The following is a 22043-nucleotide window of genomic DNA, read 5'->3' as shown; positions in this document are numbered from 1 at the left end:
TGTGAGTCTGTCTCAATTTTCTATTCAATGCATACAAAATTGCAAATGAGGTATTGACTTATGTTTCTCATATATGTTAGCTATAAATGTATATAAATCTAAATATATACATATATATACTTAGATTACACGAAATAAAAATTCCGGTTTAGAATCTCTAAGGAAGTTTGGCATATGACTGACCAAATTAGAAACTATGTCAAACCATGCTTTCTAGATTGATAATAGGTAGAGTTTTTACTCAGAATTAGTGGCAACTGTGTTAGACAAAGGTCATCACTGTGTTCCTACGGATATTTCACAAAGTAAAGAATATGACCTAAAAATGAGGAAAAAATATTTAAATATAATTATCATAATATCAATCTTAATCTTAAATTAATCTTTTATTCTATATTACCTAACATTTGGAAGAGACCACAATAGTTAGTAAGTAAGTAAGTAAATGAATAAATAAAGCAGCCTGACCCTCAATCATAAAGTGTTTAACATCTATCCAGGGAAGCAATATGGAAACTGGTGGTTGTTATAAATCTGAGGAGAAATATAAGTGAAGTATGTCTACAGTGATTCTAGAACACAAATATAAGCTATGGTAACTCAGCATGGGAAGTAGTTCTTTAAAGAAGAAGTGATATTGCAGCAGGCCTTAAAAGATAGACAGAATTCTCACTTCAACTATGTTTTTTGAGAGGGAAAGGGACTAGGAATGGTGAGGACAAAATTAGAGAAGCATAGAAGGGGATGTTGTTATCAGCAAATGGAGACCAGTTACATTAATTGTACCAGTGGAAGTCCTCTAATGTCAGAAGAGTGGCGTGGAGTTGGGGTTATAAAATTGTTCAGGGACAAGACTGTGAAAAGTCCCACATGCCTTCAAATGTAACTCATGCTTTATTTATTATAAATCAAAATGGTTAGTGTGTATCAATGTCAGAGATTCTTGTTGTGGAAGTAGAAAAGACAAATGAGAGAAAAACAAATGAGAAAAATATAGAAAATTTGAATAAAGCTTTCTTTCTTTCCAGCTTAGTCTATGGTCTGCTTTTTCAGGGCTCTATCTTCAGACTCTAGTGTCTGGAAATTAACAGTTCTAATACATATTACTTGATAAGAAAATGAATAATTTGAAATAGGCTCCTAAGGAGGCAGCAATTAGGCATAAACAAGACAAATGTCAAGGACAGAACATGCAGATCAAGTGGGGCATCTCTCCTGGAGCTACTTATAAGTCAATTCCTTATCTACTTGTATTGGTGGAAATGGTGATGGTGTTCTGTGGGAAAAGTATAGCTTTTGAAACTGTGTAACTACTAGTAAATCGTGAATTCATTTTTTAAAAATCTATTTGAGTACTATTTGACATAAATAAAACAGAACAGAACATAGTAGAGCACAAAAGAGCATACAGAATAAGTGTTCCTAATAGCATTAGGACATGTGGAATTCTGTCTGCACAGGTACAATGGCATCTGGCAAAATGATGCCACTGCAGATTTGCCTTCCTTTGTGCTATGTCTGTTAACATGTTTTAGTAAAACAAAAGCTTACGCATTTTAACAAGGCAGCTTATAGTTTTAAATACTTCACTGAATAAGACCTTTGAATAGAAGCCAAGGCAATGGGGACTGTTCTACAGCAACCACCTTTGCACACACAATGGATTTGGGAGAAGAGAGGTGTGCCTGCCCCACACACATCTCTGTCTGCTCTCCATCCTGTGCCCAGAATACCAGTCTGATACCACTCTCTGTTAGCAACAAAATCTCTACAAAGTGTTAAAATATAAAAACACCATGTATGGCAATGGCAACTTGAATTTCCCTCTTTTCTCTACTTCCTCATGTAGATACCTTAAGGAGATATGACACAGACCAACTGCACCCAAGTAAAGGAGTTCATTCTCACGGGCCTCACAAACCAAAAGGAGTTGAAGATGCCTCTCTTTGTGGTTTTTTTAACTATCTACCTCTTCACAGCAGTAGGCAACCTGGGTTTAATTTTAATCATAAGAACAGATGCAAGACTCAACACACCAATGTATTTCTTCCTTAGCAACCTGGCTTTTGTCGATTTTTGTTATGCATCAGTCATTACACCCAAAATGCTTGGCAACTTCTTGTACAAACAAAATACAATTTCATTCAATGAGTGTGCTATTCAATTAGGCTGTTTCCTCACTTTCATGGTATCTGAGTGTTTGCTACTTGCTTCCATGGCCTATGACAGATATGTGGCCATCTGTAACCCTCTCCTCTACATGGTTGTAATGTCCCCAGGGATCTGCATTCAGCTTGTGGCTGTCCCCTATAGCTATAGCTTCTTAATGGCACTATTTCATACCATCCTCACCTTTCGTCTCTCCTACTGCCACTCTAATGTCATCAATCATTTCTACTGTGATGACATGCCCCTCCTCAGGCTAACTTGCTCAGACACTCATTCCAAACAGCTATGGATCTTTGCCTGTGCTGGTATTACATTCATTTCCTCTGTTCTAATTGTCTTTGTCTCCTATGTGTATATTATTTCTGCCATCCTGAGGATCCGCTCTGCTGAGGGCAGGCGCAAGGCTTTCTCCACATGTGGCTCCCACATGCTGGCAGTCACCATATTCTATGGGACCCTGATCTTTATGTACTTACAGCCAAGCTCTAACCATTCCCTTGACACAGATAAGATGGCCTCTGTCTTCTACACAGTGATCATTCCTATGCTGAACCCCTTGATCTACAGCCTTCGGAACAAGGATGTAAAAAACGCCCTGAAAAAAGTCACCATCAGTAGAAAGAAACCAGGCTTCTGTGTTCCTGAAGTTTAAAAAGTTATTTGACTATACGGAAGTGTCTTGTCCTTTATGATCTGTTTTCTTTTTTAGTAATCAAACTAGCAGAGTGTCTTATCTTCAGTTGGTTCTCAGTAAAGATTTATTCTCTGCAAACTGAACTCATTCTCCAAATTCTTTGTAAGCCAGTTTGGCTTAAAATAATAATTTATGTGTAGCAAGTATCACAAGAATTTACATTGTGTTATTGCTCAAGTAAAAGAAAATTACATATTAAAATTTCATGATCTCATCTGTTAGTTACATAACTAGTTGCTGGACAAGAATAGACAAAGTGAAGGCTCTTGGAATACCAAGTTTAGGCTTTTAAGAGTATTTAAATAATATATTTATGAATGCTTTGATAATATATTTCAAATTAAATGCCAAGGGACCACTCCAAACTAATGGTGTCAACCAGGAGTGATTCTTCCCCCAGGGGACACTGGGCAATGTCTGAAAACAGTACTGATATTCATCATGACAAGGCGTATAAAGGACAACTTTTGATCTCTAGAGGGTTGAGGCTGGAGTGTTGCTACTTGACCTACCGGGTGCAGGAAAGCCTCTCACACAAAAACTTATCCAGCCCAAAACAGTTGCAGTGCCAAGGTTGAGAAAGCCTGCCCTAAACAATTGTTTCCTAAAAATTACTGGGGCGATAATCTCATTCTAAAGGGGAAGCTGTACCTGTACTGTTCCTCAAAACCAGAGACAATGTTAATTGGTCCCCAGCCTGCCTTGGGATCCCTGTGGGTTGTGCACTGTAATTTTTCTGATGATTTTACTTGCATCAAACTCTTAAGTGTGATCCCTGGAGATAGAGTCTCTGACAAAACCTAGCAGTCTGTTGCTGCCAAAACCCATTTGGAGAAGAAGTAGGAATGCCAATTACTCAGGTAGATTCATAGACTGTATTTTAAATTTGGAATCAAGTTAGGTATTTTTGAAAAAAATTAGAACAGAATATTTTTAATAAAACACTTTGAAGGCATATTTTCTGAAAATAGGGTAAGGAGTATTCTTTCTAATGTTATTTCTGTATATATGATATTACATAAAATATAGCTCTTATTAGTTTGAAATGAAAATGAGACTTGAGCTCTCCAAGATAGAATTTATTATACTGTTTGGATAAGTTAGGCACCAAGTTCACTAGACTGTAATCTATACCAAAGCTCTTCTTATTTTTGCAAAAGCTAATAATTTTACCTATGATGAAAAGAGAAAATATTGAAACCAAATCATCAATATGTCCCTTAATACGCTGAACATATATAAAGGACATTAATTATGAGTTAGGGGGATGAATATTAAAAGATTATTACAACAATTAATCTTTAACTCTCCATTACCAAGTATCTACAAGGGGCTATATTAGGAAATGTTTGAAAAGTCATGGCTTCTCCCCATGAAGTCTACATTCTATAAAGAGAAGAAATGTGGAAACAGATGGCTGCTATACGTATGAAATGTTATGGAAATGAGTTATGTGTAAAACATTCCTTGAGCACAAAGAGGAAAACTGTTAGATATTACAGCCTGGGAATTATAAATGAGGGAGGTTTTTATAGGAGAGCTGGGATTTTGGTAGGCCTTGAAGAATAATTTGTTTTCCCTTCAACTCTTCATTCTCCATATACCTGGTAGAGATGAGAATAGAAATAAGCATTTATGAAAGTAGGGAAACTTCTAAGGGCATGTAGTAATTAGAGACTGCAAAACAATTGTTCTGATTAGATTACTGAATGTTGGTTGTGGCAGATGAGAAGAGATATGAGTATAATTTAAATACAAAAATTATATTCAATATTTTATAATTTTTAAAAATAAATATCTGGGTTGGATGGTAAAAGGATGAATACAATGGGCTTTCAAGTTATTTGCACACATGTGCCTCGAGATCAGGGGAGATGACTCGCTGAAGGTCTTAGAGCTGCCAAGCAGGGAAGCCTTTCCTGTGATCTTGGGACTTGGAAACCAAACTTCCAGTCAAGCAGTTACTTGTTTGTTTCTAAATGAATTTTAAGTATTTGTGGGATCACAGTTTAAGCTTTTAAAATCTTTAATGTCCTACCTATTGCATGATGGTAATTGGCAGCAATGATCAATATTAGTGTATTCATTGTCTTCAGATAAATGCTCAAAAGTGGAACTGCCGGATCATATGGTAGTTATGTTCTCCACTTGTTTGAGGAAACTCCATACTGTTTTCTTTAGTGCTTATAGCAATTTACATTCCATCAGTAGTGCACATGTTCTCTTTTCTCTACATTCTTGCCAACCCTTGTTATTTCTTCTCTTTTTGATAATAGCTCTTCTAACAGGTGTGAGGAGATAGCTCATTGTGGCTTTGATTTGCATTTCCCGGATGACTAGTGAGGTTGAGCATCTTTTCATGTGCCTATTAGCCATCTGCATGTTTTCTTTGGAAAAATGTCTAGCATTTGGATCTTCTGCCCATTTTTAATTGAATTATTTAGATGCTTTTTCTTTTGCTATTGAGTTGTATGAGTTCTTTACATATTTTGGTGGATATCAAACCCTTATCATATATATGATTTAAAAAATCTTTTCTCTCATATAACAGGTTGCATGAGAACTTTCTGAGATCACCTGAGCAAGAGATGCTGCACATAAAGGCCATTAGTCATTGAAAAGACAGGGAATATTAGTTCATTACCTCTCCTATATACCAAGTCATGTCCATTGTGTACAAAGCAAGTTATTATTAGTTTCTGCAAATGTGTATTTAATTTTTATAGGATAAAGAGAAAGGTGACAATGACATTATGAATTTAGTAATGGAATCTTTATTTCTTATGTATTATTACCCTGTCCTAAACCAAAGTTTACATTAATGGTCATATTCCATTTATGAACAACAGCCCAAAATACATGTAAAGAATATAAAGAGATTTCATTTAAATTAATATAGTCTAGAAATAAAAATTAACATAAAATGTAAGGCAAAACTATGTTTATAAATGCACTACCAAGTGGTAGAATTCATATATATCTATATAAATCTATTAGAAAGGAGATACCACTTTTATTTCAACTAAGCAGATGTTTTTAAAACGTGCTGAGGATCTTCATTGCTTTTGGTCAGGAGAGATGCTGCTTTACACATAAAGCTGTCCATGAAATAGTATAACAAGAAGCATTTGGAGAAACTGAGGCATGAGGGGACAGAATAAACTGGGCATGTTGAGAATATAGTGGTGGGTGAGCTCCTGCATCAGAAATACACAAGGTTGAACTCCAGCTGTGCCAGCGACTCCCTGTCTGAGCTCACTCCAGGACTTATCCTCTCAGAGACAGCTCTCCCTCATCTGTAAAACTGACATAGTAAGCCAGAAAATAAAGAAACACCTGTGAAACATGTTACTGCGTTTTTCATAAAGTTATCCATTTTGAGTATTTGCTTTATACACACAATTAAGAGGATTGTGTAGCAACCAAAATCGGTGAGCTCTCCACAGTAAGGAATGAGTGTAGAGCAGACAGCATTCTGCATCTGTCAGCATGGCTGCAATGTGGGCTTTATAAAACGGGCACAGTGACGGGTTTGTCAGAGCAATGTCACTGCAGAAGATTCCTTTTTTGTGTGTGTTGTTAATGTTAAGACTCTTAAAATACCAATCATAGTTTCCAAGTTTTGATTAATTAATATTAAATTTTAAATAATGTAATACTCAAGAGCTTGGAAAAGAGAGCCAGTCTGGACTAAATCTTACCATACAGCTCAACTTTATAAATGCAGTTGATGTGGGTGAAAGAAATAAGTCTTTCCTCTAAAATATCTACTTTTTCACTTTGTCTCATCCCAGAGTCCAAGTATTGTACTAATCATTTTAATACTAGTATTTTCACATTAGTAATACAATTGATCTTCAGTATGCTAAGGTTTAAAAACATTATTAAGGTTGAAAGGTTAATTTAATTAATATGGATTCTCCTCTCTCCATCCAGACACAATGAAATCCATGGCCCAGATTAATTGCACTCAGGTTAAGGAGTTCATTCTCATGGGCCTCACAGATCGTTAGGACTTGAAGATGCCTCTCTTTATGGTTTTCTTATCTTTCTACCTCTTCACAGTAGTAGGCAACCTGGGTTTGATCCTTGTCATTAGAACAGATACAAGACTCAACACACCAATGTATTTCTTCCTTAGCAACCTGGCTTTTGTCGATTTTTGTTATACTTCTGCCATTACATGCAAAATGCTTGGGAATTTCTTGTACAAACTAAATGTTATCTCCTTCAATGCCTGTACTGCTCAGTTAGGCTGTTTCCTGGCATTCATGACAAGTTGAATGCTTGCTACTTGCTTCCATGGCCTATGACAGATATGTGGCCATTTGTAACCCTCTCTTCTACATGGTTGTAATGTCCCCAGGGGTCTGCATTCAGCTTGTGGCTGTCCCCTATACTTATAGCATCCTAACGGCACTATTTCATACCGTCCTCACCTTTCATCTCTCCTATTGCCACTCTAATGTCATCAATCATTTCTACTGTGATGACATGCCCCTCCTCAAGCTAACTCACTCAGACACTAGTTCCAAACAGCTATGGATCCTTGCCTGTGCTGGTATTACATGCTTTTCCTCTGTTCTGATTATTTTTGTCTCCTATGTGTATATTATTTCTGCCATCCTGAGGATCCGCTCTGCTGAGGGAAGATGCAAAGCCTTCTCCACTTGTAGCTCCCACATGCTGGCAGTCACCATATTCTATGGGACCCTGATCTTTATGTACTTACAGCCAAGCTCTAACCATTCCCTTGACACAGACAAGTTGGCCTCTGTCTTGTATACAGTGCTCATTCCTATGCTGAACCCCTTGATCTACAGCCTTCGGAACAAGGATGTAAAAAATGCCTTGAAGAAAGTTGTCATGAGTAGAGACAAGGCTTTTCTGTTCATGAAATTAAGAAAGTGACTTAAGCAAATAAAAAGTTTTCTACTTTCGGTCTAATGTTTTTACTCTCAAAAAATATCAGAATGTCTAGTCTTTTTGAAAAATTTTTGGGGGTTACATTTGTTAATAAGATTATATAGGTTTCAAGTGTGCGTTCCTATGATATATGATCTTCATACTGTCTTGTGTGTCCACCACCAACAGTCAAACCTTCTTCCATCACCATATATTTGCCCCCCTCTATGCTTTACTCCCTCTCTCACCACCCTGCCCTCTGGTAAGCACCATATTGTTGTCTGTGTCTATGAGTTTTTGTTTGTTTGTTTTTCTTGTTTGTCCATTTGCTGCATTTTTATATCCCACATATAAGTAAAATCAGATGGTTCTTAACATTTTTGTCTGACTTATTGGACTTAACATGATATTCTCAAGGTCTGTGTTGTTGCAAATGACAGTATATAAGATCTGTACTAGAAAAGTCCAGGCATTTTTAATAAAATGAGAATGGTTTGTGCAATATTGATGTAACCTGGCAACCAAGGAGAGTGAACTGGAATGCACATGCATGAACAATGACAACTTCACTGTACTAGTCGGGGGGGCAGTAGATGTTGTTTAGTGAGCATGTGTACTCTGTGGCCATCGCACTCAAAATGCCTGAGCAAGTAGAAAAATGAACGTGCATCAAATTTTGTGTTAAACTTGAACATTCCTCTGTGGAAACTATGCAAAATTCAGAAGGCCAAGCTATGGACACCTGGTGATTGACAGCTTCATCACAACAATGCATCCACTCATGCCTCACATCTCCTACAGTTTTTTGGCTAAACAGCAAACCACTCAGGTGATGAAACCTCACTGCAGCCCAAATTTGGTGCCCTATGATTTCTGGCTTTTTCCAAAATTGAAATCACCTGTGAACAGGAAGAAATTTCAGACCATTGAATAGATTCGGGAAAATATGATGAGGCAGCTAATGGTGATTGGAAAAACCGTGTGAGGTCCCAATGTGCCTACTCTGAAGGGAACTGAGGTGTCATTATCCTATGTACAATGTTTCTTGTATCATGGATCCTCTTCAATACATGTCTCTATTTTTCATAACATATGGCTGGATACCCTCTGGACAGACATTACATATATATAGATGTCATATCTCTTTTATCCAATCATCTTTCAAAGGATACTTTTGTTGTTTTCAAGTCCTTGTCTAATCTTAATATTTTATAAAGATGTTCTTTTAGAATAAAATTTCTAAAAGTAACAGTAACCATAAGGATTTATGACCATAACCTCATTTTTTAATGTAAAATGTATTAAGAAAAACAGTCTTAAGTTCATAAGAATGTATGCCAATTTCCTAATTTCTCAAATGAAAGAATGCACAAAAAGCCATTACCTGAATATTTAATTAGTTACAGACAGAACAGGGACCAATGTTCAGACTCTTTACTCCTGCAAAACCCCAAGTTCAAAATCCTCTGGTTGCATCAACAATATCCCAGACTATACAAACATACATAGTCTGAATATTTTTTCTGATTTGTTAGTGTCTTGAAAAAATAAGACAGTATAAAACTTTTTCATATTTATACAAGTAACAAATTATCTTCATTAAAGAGAATAGTACTACATCTTAACTTTATTTATATCATTAATTTAACATGTCTTTCTACTTACCTAGAAGTCTGGTTTGGTCTCAAAAGACTGTTTGAGAGAACTGCTTGTTTTTATACCTATGAGACTTCATTATATTCTTTTTAGTTTTCTTTAAAATATAATAATAATCTGATTCAAGAATATAATCCCAGGAGGACATCACTCATTCAAAATAAATATAGTCAAAATAATTGAAACATTAGATCATTTTTTCCAGGGACAAGGATCTTATGCAGTTATACCAGCAAACCTTGGGTAAGTTGCTTCTTGTTGATTAACTTGTAGCTTATAACACAATGAGCCCAGAAGACAATGCAGCCTAGTGAAAAACATACATGCTTCTTGTCACAGAATGGCTTTGGAGTATGTGTGGGCTTTCAGGAGCTTATCTATTAAATAAAACGTTCCTGAGTTTGAAGTCTACTTAACGATTGAACAACAGGGAAAAAGTAATACTAAATTGTAAGCATTAGCGTATCATCTTTTTTCTTTCCACAAGCTTAAAGACCTGAGTTCTCATCTCAATGCTAATAATGAATTTGAGGGAGCAATTGATAAGTGAGAATTACAACACACAGCTGATAGCTGTGATAGAGTTAGAGCTATGGATAGTTGAACATATGTTTCAAATAACTGCAATGATAACTTTACAATTTTTAATTACGCAGAAAATGGTTTCGAGTTTATGATTCATTCATACCACTTAATAATTTGTTTAAATCTAAGAGCCATAAGTATGCTTAATGACAAAAGACTAGAAAGGTGCTATTAATGCCCAGATAGATATTACCTTCAATTAAAAATATTTCTTAAAAAAATCTTAAATCAGGGTCCACTTTGATTTTCCTGTATATTTTGATGTATCATAGAGACACAGGGCTAGTCTGATCCACAGGTCTCAATGTCTCTTCCCTCATCTTTGATTTAAACATACTTACCTCCCATTTGATGATTTTAGTTGCTCCTAAATTATCACAAAGTTCCTATAGCGAATTTTGAGTCAGTATTCTATATACCAAATACCATAATTAAGTCGAGAGAATTCATAACCTCTCATCAGACTGCTGCATTCACTGTGTCGCAGCTGTTGTGTTAAAGAGCATGGATTCCGTGGAGCTTAACATGAATGTGAACCCCAGGTCTAACATCTGCTATATCAGGTCCCAGATAGTTTACTCCACTTATGCATGCCTGTTTCTGTCACAATATGAAGATAAAAACAATATCAGCTGCTAAATTTATTGTTATAGGATCAAAACAGATAATGGATAAAATATTGAATAACAAAAAATATTTTAAAGTGATCATTTTTAAATTTACAATAGTGTGATCAAGGCCAAGGGATTGGGGAGTGAGGGCTGGGTACAAGGGGGCAAATGAGTGGGGAGAATGGGAGACATCTGTGATAGTGTTGATAATAAAAAAAAAAGAATTTCCAGTTAAAACTGAAGACTTGCTATGTAACATTCATATAGAAGGAAAATTGTCGAGATTTTTACTTAAAATTAGATAATGATTTTATAAATTGTTTTTATCCTTTTTTGAGGACAAATTGTTTTCAATTAAAAAGTATTTCAAACTTACTAACAAATTAATTCACCTGTGGAATATACGACACTAAGACATTTCTCCCCAAAAATGTGGGATTATTTTTAGTGGTAAATAATTAGGAATAATTCATATTCACATGGGCACAAGTTATAGGACTACCAATATGAAAAGTTAATATGGAAATACTGACAAACAAAAAATTATAAAATAGCAATAAATATATACATGAGATTGAAATCAGTTTTCTCAAAATAGAATATAATGCACAATGTAAAGGATAAATAGAAAAGAAGGAAGAAAGGAAAGGAAAGAGAGAGGGATAAAAGATGAAGTAAGGAAGGAAGGGAAGAAAGAAGGGAAGAGTAAGGACCATGATATCACCTCATAGATGTAACTACAGTTAACTTTTCGGCATATAAGATTTGTGTATCTTTTTCTCTGTAAACATATAATCTATAAGTGACATGAATATAGAAGTCATTTATCACTATGTAACCTATTTAGCATGTTGCTCTTTTTTTTAACTTGTTGTATTGTGAACATTTTTAGTTTGGGTCATGATTATCTGAACTCTCAGTTGAGTTAAAATTTCTAATATTACACATAACATAGTATATAACTATAAGTTTTATTTAATTAATAATTTAACAGAGTTATTGACCATCTTCTTTCTATTAGATACTATTAGAAGTACGTGATTAAGCTGGGTATAAAATAAAAATATTATTGCTTAAAAATAACATTTTCAGGGTTAGGATGTGTTACAGACATGTTAACAATTGGTCACAACACAGTGTGGCAAGTGCTATAATAAAGCAATTGGAGAATACAAAAAGGTACATATGAGAGACTATTAACCTGGCCTGAAAAGTCATGAAAACCTCTAAGAGGAAGTGATTTAACAGAGTACAGAATGTTAAACAAAAAGAAAGTCAGGCAAAGGAAGTGGTGGCAAAAGACCACTTAGCCATAAGAAAAGATGAAATACTGCCATTCGTGACAACATGGTTTGACCTTAAGAATTTCATGCTAAGTGAATCAGTCAGAAAGGACTAAGAGCCATATGCTTTCACTCCTCTATGGGATATAAAATGGAAAGTCAGAAACACAGACAACAGTATGGTGATTACCGAAGGGAAGGGGGTGGGAGTGGCATGGTAGAAGGTAAAGGGGGGCAAATATATGGTGATGGAAGATGATTTGACTGTGGGTGGTGGGCACACGGTTCAATACAGAGATCACGTATCACAGTGATGTGCACTTGAAACCTATACGACCTTATTAACCAATTCCACACCAATAAATTTAATAAATTTTTTAAGTGAGCAGAGAATAAAGTGTGTATATAATGCTGGCCCACAATCTGAACAACTAAGGCAGTTTGGAATGTCTGCAATATAGACACTATATGAAGAATATCACAAGAGACCAAACTGATCTAAGAAGAAGGAACTAGATTTTCAAGAGTTACGTCAGCCTCATTAAAGAACATGGAATGTATCTTCAGGACAATGAGAAGACACTGAAGGTTTAATCAAGGGACTATAAGAATGAAGTTTGCATCTGTAAAAGTTTATAAATACAAGGAACAGAGAGCAGTAGAAAAGACTGGAGGCCAGAATGAAAGTTAGTCGTCAGTTGCAAAACCAAACCAAATAGTCATCGTGACTGGATCAAGGAACTGACTGAAGTGAACAGACTTGAAAAGTATATAAGGTATAAAGTTGTGAGGAATTGGGAACAAATTAAATATTGCCACGAGAAACAGAAAAGCATAGCAAAAAAACAGACTCTTGACTCAGAAAACTGAGTGGATAATGGGACCGTTCATTGACATAGAAAATATATATTTCAGGTCTTAACTACCAGATCCAAATGGAGATACCAAATTCTTTTCTGTATGTGATACTTCTGATGGACATATAGAATGCCTAAGTGGTAACTTCTGGGAGGCATTTAGATGTACAAAAATTGAATGAGTGAAAGAAATCAGGAATAGAAATATAGAGAGAGAGATGCCTATTGAGGACATAACATGGGATAAGACCACTGAACCAGAAGGTGTAAGAAAGGAAAGTGGGGGCTTTGGAACAAGCTTGAAGGACATGTATAATCTGTGGATAATAAAAGCAGAGCCTCGAAGGTAAAGACTTAAATGCATAGGTAATAAACTCAGAGACTACTTTGTTCTGTAAACCAAAGTTGTATTCAGATGAGTTCATCGCTGCCAAGTCGCCAAAGAAAAAGAAGCTTTATTGGATTTGGTGATAGGGAAGCTGATATTAAACTTGGTGAGGAGATTTCTTTGTTTAATGGGAAAGGAAAATGGATTATACTTGGTTACATTATAAATAGATTGAGAAATTTTGGGTAGATGTGTGTTCTGAGATGTTTGGTTGAACAGTGGAAAAGGAAGAGAAAAGATAAAGGAGTAACCAAGATAAAGTTTCCAAGATGTCAATCAAAATTTAAGGAGAGTGGATGCTTTTCATATTTTCTTTCTTACACGCTTTTTAATTGTATATCATTGTTTATGCTTTTACAGTGGTCCCCACTTTTCCACCTTTGCCTATATCTTCACCATCTATGGGGTGCATGTGAAGTTATCAGAGACAGTGTAAATGATAAAAGGAAATCAAGTTAATTATCTTCAGCTCTGTTTAGGAAAGAAGAGGATAATTTTAATTTCACTATCTTTTAAGCATTCCAAATCCAGTTTGGATTTATAAAAATGTTCTGTGAAATTTAGTTCTTCTAAATGTTGTCCAAATGTTTGCCATTCACTTTAGACCATTTAGATACTTGAAGATAGACACTAAAATGGATACAGAGATTAGATCAGATCACAGGCAGGAGTAGGGAGGGGCCATAAGAGGAAGTTACTGGAGGCAACCGTAAACAGCCTAGGAAGGGACTGGAAGCTGAATGCCTCCAGAGCATATGGAATTATGGGCCAGAAGATTTAAAATAAAAGGACGGCAGAGAGTGGCCCTCGGGCTCTCTTCCTTGAGGATATCTGGATGGTCCTACTTCGACTGCCTGAGTTTTCCAAAGGATGGTATCTCGGATGGGAGAAGAAACTCTGGGTGCAGTGTAAGGTCAGGCTGGTCTGGCAGGAAGAAGGTGGTGGGTTATTCTCCTTTAGATGTTTTAGAGGGGACAGGCTCTGAGGCAGAAGCTTACCATTCTTCCAAACTTCTGTGTCCTCTGTATCTTATGTTGTTTTAGTTTGTAAACAAATCCTATAGAAATAATAAAATTAAAAACTATCAGGGGTAATGAGAGGGGAACTCAGGACTTAGAGTTCAGCCTACCTTGATAGGTTTAAGTGATTAAAGCTGTAACTAAAGAGTTAAAGAATTTAATTGGTAGGCTTAGGTGACTAATGCATGTGAAAAGTTGTTTTATTACCAAACCTTTGACTCTGAAATTTTTCCCAGAAGGTGGTGGTGGGCAGCAAGACCCCACTTGCTCTCATGTAACAAAATAATGTTTCTTCATCATTTACAGTTGTTTTACAATCTAAAAAATTATTCACTGCTGTTTATTTTGCCAAAAGACATAGCTAGAAAATCCACAATCCTATTTTTCCTCAATGTCAATATTATATGTGAATTTTAAATAATAAAATGAGGAAGAAGAAAATAAATTGACTATAACAAATAGGATGCCTGAAAATAGTGTTAATATTTTCATTAAATTTATTAGTGACATTGGTTAATAAGAGTATATTGGTTTCTAGTGTACAATTTTGTGATACTTTCTCTGTATGTGGTATTGTGTTCCCACCACCCAAAGTAAAATCTTCTTCTGTCAACATATATTGTATATGACCCCCTTTACCATGAACTATCCCCCAAACTCCTTCTTCCTGACAACCACCATACTGTTGTCTGAGTCTATGAGTTTATTTATTTTTCTTATTTGTTCATTTGTTGCTTTTAGTTTTATATCCCGTGTATGAGTGAAATGATTTGTTGTTGTTGTTGTTTTACTTTTTCTGTTTTCATTTAGCATGATATTCTCAAGGTCCATCCGTGTTGTCACAAATGTCAACGTTACATCTTTCCTTATGGCTGAGCAGTATTGTACATATGCACCACCTCCTCTTTGTCCAGTCATCTAGTGAAGGATACTTCAGTTGTACCCATGTCTTAGCCACTATGAATAATGTTGCAATGAACATCAGGGTGTATATATCTCTGTGAATAAATGTTTTCAAAATTTTTGGAAGAGGGGTTACTGGGTTATATGATAATTCTATTCTTAATTTTTTGAGGCACCTCCAACTGCACCAGTTTGCATTCTCACCAGCAGTGAGTGAGGGTTCCTTTTTTCCCACAGACCCTCCAACATATATTACTTATCTTCTTGATTATAGGAATTCTAAGCGGTGTGAGGTGATATCTCATTGCAGTTTTCATTTGTATTTCCCTATAGCTACAGAAGTTGAGCATCTTTTCATTTATCAATTATCCATTATGTCTTCATGGGAGAGGGGCTTGTTCAGGTCCTCTGCAATTTTTTAATTGGGTTATTTGTTTGTTTAGTGTTGAGTTCAATTAGTTCTTTTTTTTTAATATTAAATTTTATTTAGTTACTTTTCAAGTACATTTTTTTTAATCTATTTCTCCCTTCCCACCCCACCCCCCTGCCCTGTCTCCCCCCTCCCTCCCATTCCCCCCCCCCCAGGTCCTCATCTCTGTGTCTTTCATACTTGTTCCTCAAAATCCCTCCCCCTTTTTCCCCTTAAGTTCCTTTCCCTCTCCCCTCTGGTCGCTGCCCACTTGTTCTCTATTTCAGTGTCTTTGTTTTTATTCTGTTTGCTTGTTTGTTTTATTCTTTAGCTTCCTGTCAAAGGTGAGAGCATATGGCATTTGTCCTTATATTTTTGATAGCAACCCTTTGTTGAATCTGTTTACTATGACTTTTATTTTATATCTCCCACACCTAATTTTAGTAATTTTTAATATTCTTAAGAAATCATGAAATGATCATTTTATGAGATAAATTTAAGGCTTAAACAATCATTTTTATATGTGCTTTCCAAACCACTTACACTCTTACTGTTCTTTTTTCTTTATATTTGAAGAAAAATACAGTACAGACTTTTCTATTATATCGATTGTAAAATTTTAATTGAAAGAAAAAAATTTAATCCTTTTTTTTTACAGTGGATTTTTCTATCTTGGAATTTCTGCCTGGACCATATTCTTTTCAACTGAAATCATAAGTAACAGCCACACCTTGTTCAGAGTGCCTATTAAAAGTCTGTTTTGAGTGAATTTAACATAACAGGGCCCTGCCCCACATTTAATTGATTATATCTTAACAAAGTCAAGATTATTCAGAGCTTGTGCTCCAAAGGAGTTTATTGTAGAATTGTTTTTTTTTTAACAGCAAAAGGAAATCATTCAGTAGTCACTGAGTTTATCCTGTTGGGCCTAACAGATAATCCAGAACTTCAAGTCATTCTCTTTTGTGTATTCTTACTGATTTACTTAGTTACTACCTTGGGTTCTGGGTTTGATTGTGCTAATTCAGGTCAGTCCCCAGCTTCACACACCTATGTATTTTTTCCTCTGTTATCTGGCTTTTGTTGATTTCTATGGTGCCTCCGCCATCACACCAAACACCCTTGTGAACTCCCTACGTGAAATTAAATGTATGTCATTTTATGCATGTGCCACTCAAGTGTGTTGCTTTATCACATTTTCAGTTTGCAAATTGTTCATGCTCTCTGTCACGGCATATGATTGGTACATGGCTATCTGCAACCCTCTATATAGTTCTCATGCCGAGGAAACTCTGCATTCAAATGGTCACTAGCTCTTATATTTATGGATTGACTGTGGGAATCATACAAGCAGTGGCGACATTCCACATGTCTTTCTGTGACTCTAATGTGGTCATCCAGTTTTACTGTGATGATGTTCCCTTGATTGCTCTGGCCTGTTCTGATGTTGTTCATCATTGCTGGGTTCAATATTTTCTGTTCTCTTACCATTGTTCTTGTATCCTATGTATTCATTCTCTTTGCCATCTCAAGGATCCGTTCTGCTGTAGGAAGACAGAAAGCCTTTTCTACCTGTGCTTCTCACCTGTTTTCTATTACTATATATTATGGAACCCTCAGTTTTATGTACCTTCAGACCAAGTCAAGCCACTCACTAAATAAAGACAAATTGACCTCAGTGTTCTATGCAGTGGTGATTCCCATGCTAAACCCATTGATCTACAGCTTGGGGAATCAGGAGGTAAAAAATGCTTTGAAAAAAATTATTGAAAAGATATGTTATAGTAATTAATAATGATTTATGTTATAACTAAAGAAATGCTGGATATGAATTTAGGGAATTTCAAATCAAGGCTTGTACAGAGGTATAGAGCCATTAGGTATAGGAACCTTCATCCTCAGGGACTTTAGTTTCCTGATCTCTTTTTCCTTGAAAATGGCTATTTCATTGCTCTTGCTTACACATAGTAGATATTTCATCTTACTGGCTTGCTTAACTGTTGAATTGTAAAAGAGAGATGAAAAATCATCTGCTCTTTTAACCATGAGATGTTTCCGCAATGTAGATAAAAATAAGAAACCTTAAAATCATAACTTCATCTTATTTCACTGTGATTTTGAGAATTTTAAGTTTTCTTGAGAGGCATCAACTATGTAAATAATAATCCAAACACCAGGTAAGATTTTCTTGCATAGTTTAACAGGGGGTAAAAAACAACAAGGTGCTGGGTTGACAAATTTTTACTTTAAAAGCAAGGAAAGTGACCTTACTTGTCACTTTACAACTTCCCGATTGATATGGTTGAACATTTCTATGGTTGCACAAAGACTTTACTTTGTTAGAAGCATTTTGGTTTACAACAAAACTGAGAAGGAAGCAGAGATTTGTCATATACCCTCTACTAACACACATGCACAGTCTCCCCATTATCAACATTATTTACCAGAATATGGTATCTTTGTTGCCATTGATAAACAGTGACAGATCTTAATCACCCAAGTTTACCTAAGGGTTCACTCACGTACATTGTATGAGTCTGAAAAACTGTGTAATGACAAATCTATTATTGTAATACTTTCAGAGTAGTTTTTACTGCCCTAAAAATCCTCTGTGTTCCTTCTGTTCGTCTCTCCCCTACCACCCTCAGCCTTGGCAACCACTGATCTTTTTATTGTCTTCATGGTTTTGCCTTTTCTAGAATATCATAGAGTTGGATTTATACAATAAGTAACTTTTGTTTTTCCTAAGTAATGTGCATTAAACTTCCTCTGTGTCTTTTCATAGCTTGACAGTTCTTTTTTTTTTTGCGCTGAATAATATTCTATCATCTAGATGTACTACAGTTATTTATCTCTTCACCTACTGAAGAATATCTTAGTTGCTTCCAAGTTTTGACAATTCTGTATAAAGCTCGTAAGATTGCCCATGGGCAGATTTTTGTGTGGATATATTTTCAACTCATTTGGAACACAATTGCCATATTTTGTGGTAAGAGTATGTTTATTTTTGTAAGGAAGTATCGAACTGTCTTGGCTGAACATTTTAACATGATCATTCAAGCACTACCCCTTCTAGACTTTCCTCACATTCAGCCAGCACTTTATCTATACTGATGGAAGTTCTTAAAATGCCCTGTGAATTTCTGTGTTCCAGATATATGTTCCCTGGAACCATTGTGCATTGGCACCCTTAACTTCTTACAATAATCAAAGTTGATTACCTTAGCCACCACACTAACTCACTGGTCCACTGGTATGAAGTACTCTCAGATTCTATTCCTTCAGGCCGCAATTTCTCCATATGAAGTAGAAAGTCAAATGTTCTACCCACTGGAACAATTTTCTTTCTTTCTTTCTTCCTTCCTTTCTTCTTTCTTTCTTTCTTTCTTTCTTTCTTTCTTTCTTTCTTTCTTTCTTTTTTCTTTCTTTCTTTCTTCCTTCCTTCCTTCCTTCCTTCCTTCCTTCCTTCCTTCCTTCCTTCCTTCCTTCCTTCCTTCCTTCCTTCCTTCTTTCTTTCTTTCTTTCTTTCTTTCTTTCTTTCTTTCTTTCTTTCTTTCTTTCTTTTTCACTTCTCTGCTTCCTTCTCGGTTTTCTTTCACTATCCTTCAGGGCCACCTCTTAGTGGGACTATAATAAAACAAAAGTCCTCTTCTGACTATTTTGTGTACAATGTAGTAATCCTTCTTTGCCGCAATTTCTCCATATGAAGTAGAAAGTCAAATGTTCTACCCACTGGAACAATTTTCTTTCTTCCTTTCTTTCTTTCCTTCTTTCTTTCTTTCTTTCTTTCTTTCTTTCTTTCTTTCTTTCTTTCTTTCTTTCTTCTTTTTCACTTCTCTGCTTCCTTCTCAATTTTCTTTCACTGTCCTTCAGGGCCATCTATTAGTGGGACCATAATAAAACAAAAGTCCTCTTCTGACTATTTTGTGTACAATGTAGTAATCCTTCTTTGCACTAGGCCCAAATCTTACTGGGAATTTTCTCACTTGGAACCTCTAACATATGAAACCACAGCACCTATTGACAGAAAGGAATCTGAGAAGCAGAGATAAGTTGTATAAGAATCTGGGCTACTTGTTCATGTAATTTGCTAATGCCATTTCAACCAGGTTCTAAATAAATCACTTCCATTTCCAGTGGATTGCTGTTGTGCCAGCCGGAAATTATGAGCTGGTAGATTTATAACATCTAATACATGATGGACAACTGATGTTAAATTTTTATTTGGTTTCTTTTTTCTACTAAGGCATGGTAGAATGTGGAAAGCTATTTTATTTCTTCATCAGAGAGTCTGGCTTTGTTCCAAGGTCTGTGTGGTAGTGTGGATTTGGACATTCTAAAGCTCAGACATTATTCTTTTTCAATACAGATATCTCCAATATCATTGGATCACTTGCAGAACTTCCTATTTCTCTAGAACTGAATCAAATCAGGTAGTCTGCTGAAATGCTCAATAAAGGCTCAGAGCTATAGGCCCAAGCATAGTATATGTTACCTGGTAAGCCCAAATTATTCCAAAAAAAAATGCCATACATGTTTCTGGGTTATGGTAAATTTGTGGTACAAAATGTGTCCTTTACTTTGGAGTTGTGCAAAGAGTACTATTTATTTAACTTAAAGCAAATGTACAGAGGAAATCATAGGACCCTGAATCTTTGTGGGGATTTCTCTCTCCTAACTTCTGACTCCTATATGTTACCAAGGCATCAAGGGATTTTGCCATTCACAAGTCATCAGGGATGCTTAGCAACATTCTAGTAGTGTGGTGAACCTACATGTTTTATAAAATATTAATATGATGAGAATCTTAAAATCAGCAAGAAAAAAACATCTAGTTACATACAAGGGTACTTCCATAAGACTATCAGCTGATTTTCAACAGAGATTTTTGCAGGCCAGAAACAAGTGGCATGGTATATTCAACATGGTGAGAAAACCTACAAAAAAAATACTGTACCCAGCAAGCTTATCATTCAGAATTGAAGGAGAGATCAAGATTTGCTTAGATAAGCAACAGTTGAAGGAGTTCATCGCCACTAAACCATCATTACAAGAAATGTTAAAGGGAATTCTTTAAGTGGAAAAAAAAAGCCAGCACTAGAAATAAGAAAATAGATGAAAAATTATCTCACCAGTAAAGGCAAACATATAGTAAAGGTAATAGATCATCCACTTATAAACATAATATGAAAACAATTAAAATGGCAATAAGCACATACCTATCAATAATTACTTCAAGTAGAAGTTGTCCATGTGCTCCATTGAAAAAAACGCAGGATGACTGAAAAGATATTAAAAAAAAAAAACAAGACCCCTACATATACTGCCCACACGAGACTCCAGACTGAAAGACACACAGAGACTGAAAATAAAGAGATGGAAGATACTTCATGAAAATGAAAATGAAAAAAAGGAGAGAACTGGGATAGCAATACTTATATCAGACAAAAGAGACTTTAAAACAAAGGTTATATAAAAAGAGACAAAGAAGGACCCAGCTATTCTTTTCTTCAGATAAGCCCCCAGAAATGGAACAATTCAAAAAGATATATGCACTTCTGTGTTTACTGAATTAATCACAGTAGCCAAGTTATTGAAGCAACCTAAGTATTCATCACTAGAAGAATCGGTAAAGAAGTGCATGTGTGTGTGCCTATGCACATACAGAGGAATATTACATAGCCATGAAAAAGAAATAGATCTTGCCATTTACAATAACATACGTAGACCTAGAGAGTATTATACTAAGTGAAATTAAGTCAAAGAAAGACAAATGTTGTATCATTTCATTTAGGTGTAAAATCTAAAAGACTAAAAAAATGAACAAACAAACTGACCCATACAAAAAAACTGATCATTGCCAGAGAGTTGGGCAGTAGAGGTATGGGCAAAAAGGTTAAGGGGATTAAGAGCTACAAACTTATAAATAAGTCATGGGGATATAAAGCACAACCTAGGGAATATTAATAATAGCAATAATATTACAGTAACTTTGTGTGGTGATGGATAGTGGACTTTTTGTGGTGATCACTTTATAAAATATATACATGTGAAATCCCACTGTTTCACACATGAAACTAATATAATACTGCAGGTCAACTGTGCTTGAATTCAGAAAAGAGCTTTAGACATTTCAGAATAAAAATTAAACATGAAGCTTATAAAAATATCAAGATGACTTATGTCCACATTTACAAAAATTTCATCTTCATTGAGGTATAATTGCAAATAAAAACTGTGTATATTTAAGATATGTTACCTGATGTTTTTATTTAAGAAAACATCATGAAATAATCACCACAATCAGACTAATTAATATATACATCACCTTACATAATTACCACTTTCTTTTTTCTTTATCATGATTTTTTAATTTTCAATTACAGTGGACATACAATGATATATTAGTTTCATGTATACCAAATAGTGATTAGATATTTATATGAACTATGGAGTGATCACTCTGGTAAGTCTAGTACCCATGTGTCTCCCTTCCTTCCTTCCTTCCTTCCTTCCTTCCTTCCTTCCTTCCTTCCTTCCTTTCTTCCTTTGTGGTAAGAACAT

The 22043-nt window shown here is 35.4% G+C and overlaps 2 protein-coding genes and 1 pseudogene across 2 annotated transcripts; all 3 read left to right on the top strand.

Moving 5' to 3' along the window:
• Positions 1-1864: 1864 nt before the first annotated feature.
• Positions 1865-2821, top strand: LOC119040862 (olfactory receptor 8U9). The gene has a single exon (XM_037133972.2). It carries the CDS (start codon positions 1865-1867, stop codon positions 2819-2821), a length of 957 nt encoding a protein of 318 aa, XP_036989867.2.
• A 3992-nt stretch (positions 2822-6813) lies between these two features.
• LOC119040861 (olfactory receptor 8U9-like) lies at positions 6814-7774 on the top strand. The gene is given in 2 exon segments (XM_037133971.2): positions 6814-7143; positions 7145-7774. Coding segments are annotated over 2 exon segments (960 nt in total).
• A 4739-nt stretch (positions 7775-12513) lies between these two features.
• LOC119040849 (olfactory receptor 5AL1-like) lies at positions 12514-17271 on the top strand (annotated as a pseudogene).
• The last annotated feature ends 4772 nt before the right edge of the window (positions 17272-22043 follow it).

The sequence above is a fragment of the Artibeus jamaicensis genome, unplaced genomic scaffold (genome assembly GCF_021234435.1).
Source record: "Artibeus jamaicensis isolate MK-2021 breed Jamaican fruit bat unplaced genomic scaffold, CSHL_Jam_final scaffold_614, whole genome shotgun sequence".
NCBI classification, from domain to species: domain Eukaryota; kingdom Metazoa; phylum Chordata; class Mammalia; order Chiroptera; family Phyllostomidae; genus Artibeus; species Artibeus jamaicensis.
The sequence above is the reverse complement of the archived record's forward strand: the minus strand, read 5'-3'. Positions and strand labels throughout refer to the sequence as shown.